This window comes from Pygocentrus nattereri, chromosome 6 (genome assembly GCF_015220715.1).
Source record: "Pygocentrus nattereri isolate fPygNat1 chromosome 6, fPygNat1.pri, whole genome shotgun sequence".
Classification (NCBI taxonomy): domain Eukaryota; kingdom Metazoa; phylum Chordata; class Actinopteri; order Characiformes; family Serrasalmidae; genus Pygocentrus; species Pygocentrus nattereri.
The window spans coordinates 16,334,133-16,342,365 of NC_051216.1; the positions used below are offsets into that span (position 1 = coordinate 16,334,133).

General features: G+C 43.6%; 1 protein-coding gene across 1 annotated transcript; it reads right to left on the reverse strand.

Annotated features, from left to right (window-relative positions):
• Positions 1–4,403: 4,403 nt before the first annotated feature.
• Positions 4,404–7,974, reverse strand: twist2 (twist-related protein 2). Its single transcript, XM_017691464.1, has 2 exons — positions 7,201–7,974; positions 4,404–5,074 (listed from the first exon to the last, which is right to left on the reverse strand). Exon 1 carries the CDS (start codon positions 7,714–7,716, stop codon positions 7,231–7,233), a length of 486 nt encoding a protein of 161 aa, XP_017546953.1. The 5' UTR covers positions 7,717–7,974; the 3' UTR covers positions 4,404–5,074; positions 7,201–7,230.
• Positions 7,975–8,233: the final 259 nt, after the last annotated feature.

An 8,233-nucleotide genomic window follows, 5' to 3' on the forward strand; every position in this document is an offset into this window, starting at 1 on the left:
TGGAGATCTCCAGCCTGACTGTGCCACTAGCTGGAAAAAAGTATTCAATATTAACAGCTTTTTTTTTATAAATTGATTTTCCGTGTATGATGATTCAAAAGCAATTTCCGATGTTTGCTGACTTGATCTTGTGTTTTATGAGCCCTGTTCTGCTGAGCTCACTTTGCTAAAGATTCCCTATCCTCTGGGCAGTCATCTGAGGAGCTCTTTAAGCCTTGGGTGGGAATGAAATGAAGAGAACAGAGGTGGCTGAAGGATATTGCAAAACTATTCAAGAAGAAGAAAAAAAACAGCGAAAAGCAAACACATTGCAGCCTTGGAAAGCCACTTCAGTGCAGTTGTAATTTCCCCTGCCTGGCCTGCACATGAATTCCTCCAGCCACATTCACAGCCACCTTTACAACCACTTTAGTGTTCTTAACTCATTTTCTTGTCCAGTTTGATTCCACCTTAGAGAGCTGTGGGGGGACGTTTTTGCAGAGGTTGGTGGGGGCCGGATAAGAAAATTCTTGGCTTGCCGTGGGACAGGAGGAAAGGTGATGTCACTGGCAGGTTAGACTCCTATTCCCTCGAGGTTACTGGAAGTCCATACTGTAGCTGGGAAAGGGACGGCTTGGATGGCCGAGACCCATTAACTCTACTGGCATCCCCACATGTATAAAACTTAAGATCAAGGGTGTTGTGGAGGCTAAACTGAGCTGAAATCTGCACTCTTGTCCTGGAAGGCTTTGTACATATAACCTCTGGTCTACTTGCTCCATGGACTGTCTCCAGACCACACACACCTCACTGTCTTATTATTTACTCGTTGCTCAGGCTCGGATGTGGAGGTTGGAGATCCTGCAGGTGATTTTCCTTTCTTTCCATTACAGCCCCCTGCTGGAGTTTAGATCTGTTTACCAATAGTGTAAGCATGCTCTGTTATGTGCACCTGGTTTCTTGATGGCTTGAGCAAAACAGTCTAAATCAGTACTATGCCAGGGCAGGCCTTCCACCTGCCAATAGATCCTCCAGTAACAGGGTCTTATGCAGAGGAGCGTTCACTGGCAGTTTTTATATGCTGAACAGTTCTTATACAGTTGAATCGGCTAATATTTGTGCTCTGTCTTATGCACGCTAATGCCCACTGGTAGTTCAGAGGGACATGTTGGTAGGTCTCAAGAGCATCTGGGAAAACAAATGGCTGGCATGTTTCATATGGAACAGATACAAACAGGAAAAAGCCAAAGAGGGAACTTCTCAGAGAAAGAGGTGATCTTGAATTTGCTTTTGTATAAAAGTATAAAATATTAAAGAATATGGTTCTATCAGTGAGTCCATGTTATCATGTACCACAACAGTTGCTTTTAATATATACAGTATGACCAAAAGTATCAAGACACCCTTCTAATTTGTGAATATAGCTGCTTAAAGGTACACCCGGCACTGACACAGGCACTGAATTTTCCACACGCAAGTTGTTCAGTCTCCAAGGAAAAGTATTGGCAATAGAATGGGAAGCTCTGGAGCAGAGCCTAAGGTTAGCATGCCCATTGCCAAGCCTCACCTACAGGGAAATAAAGCCCCCAACACTGGGCTGTTGAGCAGTAGAACTGTGTTCTCTGGAGTGATGAAACACCATCTAATACCTCCGAGATGAGTTGGATGGGTGTGAACAATTGATGTGCTATTGCCGATTGTGTCTTTATGCCACGTCACTCAGTTGCTTCCCTTATTCTCAGAGACTTTCCAGCAAGGTCGCCAGACCGCCAGGCACGGCACACGTGGAGTGGCCCTGTGGACGGCACGGCCCTTTCGGTCGTTCTCTGTAATGGATCAAAGAATTAGTGATCCTGAATCAGGGAACTAGAGATATGTCCAAAATTCCGAGCCAACTCAGTTTCATCCTTGGAAACTTAAGCTCAGGGTTTGGATCCTACCTAAATTTTTGAGCAGCATTTCACAAATTCTTTGGGACACGTTGGCTACGACTAAAAGGCATTTTGGCTTTTGTAACACTGTGGCAGAGGGAAATGCTCTGCACCTGTTCAAAATGCTAGAGAGATGGCATTAGAAGCCGTGCTAATGAGACTGTGTTGAAGCAGAATGCTGGTGAGATGCATTAAGAGTGGATTGAGATCATTACATAACCAAGCTCTTCAGAATAAGGATCTTTTATCTCCCTGTACAGATGTTGCCAGCATTATTACTGATTTTAAGGGCTTGTTTCCCAGACCCAGTTTAATCATGCGCTTCTAATGGTGAGTCACCTCTGGCACTGCAATTTAGTCCAAGACTAGGCTTAATCTATGTCCTGAAAACTGGTCTTGTGCAGTCAAAAAAATGTGGGAATCATGGACATGTAATATCTGAATATAGAGTACAGAGCATAGTTAATTTAGCTTTTTTACTGCATAAAACTAATTCAGAACTATTCTCTGGCAATAAAAGCATGGCCAACAAGTTTTGGGGCCTTCCGAAATCAAGTGGCTAACATTCACTAAAAATAAGCAACATTAAAGAAAAAGAGCTGATCAAAAAGCATAATCCAGAAAAAGACAAAGCATGCCCCCCACTGTACTATGAGCGAAGCTAAAATCCTATTGGAGGCGCCCACGGCATAAACCTTTACTTTATTCCTTTTACTGCAAATTAAAATTTTGTTGCTTTTTCCGTTTGATTTTACGGGAAACATCTGGGCGATCGCAGTGCGGAGAAATGAGCCTCTGATCGCTGCCTGCCCGCCCGAGGTAATGAGACATTATCAACCACACACACACTCTCCTACAACAAGGACCAAGGTGTATTTATGTGCACCTCACCCGGATACAGATTTTCACAGTTCTCCCCACAGATTGTTCTATTTTGACCTTAAAATTTTACTCTGGGCACCTTTTCTTTCTGTCTTTCTTTCTCACTTACTGTCTTACATTTTTCTGTCTTTCTTGCTTTTGTGTTCTTTTTTTTCCTTTTTCCTTTCTTTTATCATTCTTTCTCTCTTTCTTTCTGTCTTTGTTTCTGCCTGTCTTTCTTTCTGTCTTTTTCTTTCTGACTTTCTTTGTCTTTTTCTTTCTTTCTTTCTTTCTTTCTTTCTGTCTGTCTTTTTTTCTGTCTTTCTTTCTTTCTGTCTTTCTTTCTGTCTTTTTCTATCTTTCTATCTTTCTGTCTTTCTTTCTGTCTTTCTATCTGTCTTTTTCTTTCTGTCTTTCTGTCTTTTTCATTCTGTTTTTCTATGTCTTTTTCTGTCTGTCTTTTTCTGTCTTTCTTTCTTTCTGTCTTTCTTTCTGTCTTTCTATCTGTCTTTTTCTTACTGTCTTTCTGTCTTTTTCATTCTGTTTTTCTATGTCTTTTTCTGTCTGTCTTTTTCTGTCTTTCTTTCTTTCTTCCTTTCTTTCTTTCTTTGTCCCCCAGAGGAAGCAGGCCTGGATCAGGTCTGGGGAGTAACCCACTACACATTTTTAAACGATGGTTCTTCAAGTGTCCTTTAATAAAAGGAATGGTTCTGCTTAGAACCAGGAGTTCTAGAACCATTTGCATGTTTAAAGGGTTCTTTTCACAGTGAAATGTTTCTTCAGACTGATAGAGAATGTGTTGTAAATGGTTCTCTATAGCACCAGACAGGGTTCTGCTATCATTACCATGTTAAGCTTGTGACCGTTTTTGGTGCTATCAAGAACCATTGTCAAAAAGGTTCTGCACAGAATCTGAAGTAGCAGTTCACCATGCAAAGAATGTGTAGCCTCTTCTCCGTCATTACTGCTGTTTTAGACCCCCACTCTGAGGGTCCCTGCACACATTTGACCAAAGCGAGTGATCTTCTCTAAAACCTTAATAGATTTAGTAGATCAGTACGTCCCTCTGAGCTGAACGGCGAGAAGCCCGGCCTTCACTCGCAGCCTCCGCGCCCAGCCTGTCCACATTCCACTGAACAAACCTATCTGCAGACTTTCATCATCCACGATTAGCGAGAGCCATGGACTGGAACGGGAACTTTACATCGCGCTGATGTTTATCGCGCTGTGTCTGAGGAAACTTGCATGTAAACGATTTCACGCTTTGCAAGTGTGGCTGTAGATTTGAGAGAGAATAATAGTAATGATAATGAGAGTCTGAGTGGGCGCTGAGTGAGCAGGTCTTGTTATGCTTGTTAAAGAGTCTCCCCGCAGCTCTAGAGCCTTAAAGCATGAAGGTCTCAGCGAAGGCCAGCGCTGCACTCTCCCCAGCTAACGAGCCCGCACTGATGAGTCAGCAGGGAAAAGGGTGGAGACTTTTTTTCAGTAATACTTTGGCGCAACTGTCTAACTGTAATAAGTTGGATATATGTTAAGGTACATTTCATAAGGCTGTATGGTGACCGTAAAGGACCTGTGGGTCAAGCCTAGTCCAGTCTCTGTGCATGAATCATAGCTCACAGTTCAACGTAATTGTTCAAAAAATAGGTTTTAATAAATAAGCACAATGTAATGGACGGAATCTGAAAAAAACAAACAAACAAACCAAAACAATCACGAAGGCAGTAATCCATGCAGCGTACTTTAAGAAAGTAGCTATTGCTCTAATTTGCATTGGTCGCCTTTAAAAAAAGCTGACGATACTCACAGGTAGCATTATGTACATTACTTTATCGAAATGTTCGTTTTCATATATTTATATATATTTATATATATATATATAAACTCTTCTATTTAAAGACAAAAAGGAAATATAGGTTCATTACAGATAACAGACGGCTGTCCTGTACCGCAGTGAAGAATAACTTGTGGGAGAAGTAAATGTGTTATTGGCCCCGCTGAGGAGCCCAGCACTGATCTTTACTTTGTCTAGGTGTGAAAATAAAATCCTCTGGAGGAGGCGGGGGGCGTTAGAAGTTCCTCTTGTTTAGGTAAAGGGGTTGAAATGTTCCTCTTGTCTAGCAATGGGTGTGAAATGAGTTCCCCTTGTCTAGCTCATGTCGTTCTCCGATGATGCATGAAGGCACTTCAAGAGCTCCAGCCCTCTGTTGGGAATCACAGAACGTGTCTTGGCCGTGTCACTGAGGTTCACAGGTTCTTCAAGAAATCCTTTGGTGTCTTCAGAATTAGTGGAAGTAAACAGTCTAAAGGGGGAAGATGAGAGCGAGAAATGAGCATCAAGAACAGACTGTCAGTGTGGAGTCTGTACATTTCCCACCACAGACTGAGACACACTGATTAAAACTACAGGCTGTCACATCCCGTCACACTGCGCGCGCGAGGATTCATAAAACTCGGGGTTTGCTTTAGCCCACAGCGAGCACACAGCCATAAAACCTCGCCGTATTAATGCCCGAGCGGTTTGGGCCTGCCCTGGCTTTGGACCTAAAGGGACATTCCACCGGTTTCTCAAAATTGATCCATAATTCAGTCGTCGAGTTTAAACAAAGTCACGCAGAGCGGTTTGACGCGAAAGGCTAACGACTCCGATTTCTTCAGTGTTGCTGATAGAATGACAAATATAATCCGCACGCATCTGCCGAGTTTGATAAGCAAAGTATATTAATTGCAACACAGAAGTAAATTGCTCTTTAGTCTCTTTGGGGACTTTACACTCACATTATCACAAAACTGTCATGAAGCAATGTCTCAGCATCAGCCAGCGTAGTCATGCACCAGCTTTCTGTGAGGGAGTTTTAAAGACGTCTGGGTCCTGACAACACCACTGTGAGTTTTTCTAGAACAGAGCATTTCACAGCAAACCACTCTGAATGGCTTTGTTTACATCTCAACTGCTTCAGATGCAGCTTTTAACATGCTGCACAAAACCTGAGTCATAAATGGAAAAGAGTTCAGTCAGTGAAAATGGCACTGAGCTTTATGACAGGCCTCAGTACACCTGCCCTCACATTAGCTAAAGGCATGGAAACAGCACAAACACGGGCGTTTAAAAAGGATTTTCAGCCTAGAATCACTTTTCACGAGCACAGACCAGTTTCTCTCACTGCTAATAACCGAGATTATTACTCACTTTGATTTTGTTCACGTTAAGATAAAAACAAGTCTTAAATCTACTCTTTACCATTTACTTAGACCAATTATTAAATTGAGCTCATGCAATTACTCTAATTACAGCCGACTAGTCGTATTATTAGTAGTAGTAATAGTATTGGTATATTAGTATTAGAGAGTCACTCATCTTGACCTGTATTATAATCTCCTGAAACTCGATAAAATGAATAAATATGTATCAAAGAAAAAAAAGCCCAGCAAAGTAAAAAACTCTGAACCTCCTTCACAGAAGAGCGTGCAGTCATTAAAATACTCTGATGCCCAAAGCGTTTCCACAGCGTTTCCACAGTGTTTCAGAATAGCGAGGTTTCTGAGAAAATGCTGATTTACAGGAGATTAAACCAAAACACGCTGCTTACAGCGCCCCTCTAACAGCCGCTCTGCCGGCTCTAATGTTCACTGAAGTAGCTAAGAGGACAGTCAGAGTGAGGAAGAGGAGAAGAGGACATCTGATCCTCCTGCTGCTTTCTGACTCTGTATCTATAGCAGAACACAAATCCCACATTAACATGACTGTGGTTTCTTTCTCCCAGCAGACTCAACTGTTTTTAAACGAAACTGAGCTTCCAGTGGTCAAACGGTTACCGTCATAAAATTTGTGAACTATTAGATGAATCTCATTCTCACGAGAAAGTAAGAGACAGGAGGGAGAAAGGGAGGAAGTAAGTAAATAAGTACAGTAAATAAATAGCAAAGTGGACGGTGAGAAAAAACTTTGAGCTTTAAAGACCCGAAAGTTTATTTAGAGTCCTCCTAAATAAATAATTCCAGTGACAGATCTGTACTGACTGCTGTGAAATTATTATTATTATTATTATTATTATTATGGGTAGGCTAATTCTTCTTCTTATTGTCATTGTTTCTACTATTATTATCAATACCACTACAAATAAGAGCATGTGTATATATAGACAGACAGACAGACAGACAGACATGCTTTGGATTTATTACTATGGCTGGAAAACTATTATTATCATTATTACTACTATTGTGTTTATTCGTTTATTCTATTGGTCTATTTTAGCACTATTAAACTTATACATTATCTTAGAAAAGCTTAGAAAAGCTCTTATTATTCTTATCCGTATTATCGTATTATTACTATTATAGTTATTATTAATTGTGCCTTGCTTCCTCTGTCCAGCCTGTGTGAGCTGTCAGAGGGTCCTGGCTGAGCAGCAGTGTGTCCGGTACCCACCCCTGCAGCAGCAGCAGCAGCAGCTCTCCGCTAGTGCGAGGCGGACATGGACCACGCGCCCTCCATCCTCCACACGGAGAAGGCGTAGCTGAGTCTCTCGTGCGCCACGTAGCTGCAGCTGGACATCTTGCTGTCCATCTCGTCGCTCTGCAGCACCTGGTAGAGGAAGTCGATGTAGCGCGAGGCGAGCTTGAGCGTCTGGATCTTGCTGAGCTTGTCCGAGGGCAGCGTGGGGATGATCTTGCGCAGCGACGCGAACGCCTCGTTCAGAGACTGAGTCCGCTGGCGCTCGCGCACGTTGGCCAGCACGCGCTGGTTCTGCAGCTCCTCGTAGGAGTGCGCGCGGCTCGGGCTGGCCTTCTTGCCCCGCTTGGCGGAGCCCGGGCTGCCCTCGTCGCTCGACTTCTTGCTGGGTCTCCTCTTCCTGCCCACGCGCTTGTGCTGCCTGTCCAGCTCCTCCTCGCTGGTCACCACGCTGTCCACCGGAGACACGGGCGAGCTCGAGCTCTCCTCCATCTCTCTCTTGAGGAAGTGCAGGGGCGGAAGGGAAAACACGCTCTCCACCTTCGGATCCGTGGCTGGAAGGTTAGATCCGCGCGAGACGGGAAACGAAAAAGTTTCAGCTCTTGTGCGCGTGAGTGTGCGTGTGTGTGTTTGCGCGCACGTGTGCGTGTGTTTGTGTGTGTGATGCGCCTCTCCGGGTCTCAGGTATCCTCCACTCCGCTCGCTCTGCAGCCCGGCACCGTCTGCGTCCCCAGGAAGTTTCTCCCTGATTGCTCTTCTGTTTTTTTGGGGGACTCTGCCCCGGCGTGGGGTGTAAATAGCTGAAGGGGGAGGCAGCGCAGAGCTCTGATTGGCTGCTAATAAACAGGAGGGACCAGTGTTGAGTTACACTCAGATCATACAGGGGCGCCAGGAAGAAGACTTCTGTGCTCTAATACAGAGAACTATATCATACCCCTCTGTTATTATTATTATTATTATTATTACTGTTGCTATTGGCGTTGTTATTATTATTATTAGTGTTGTTGTT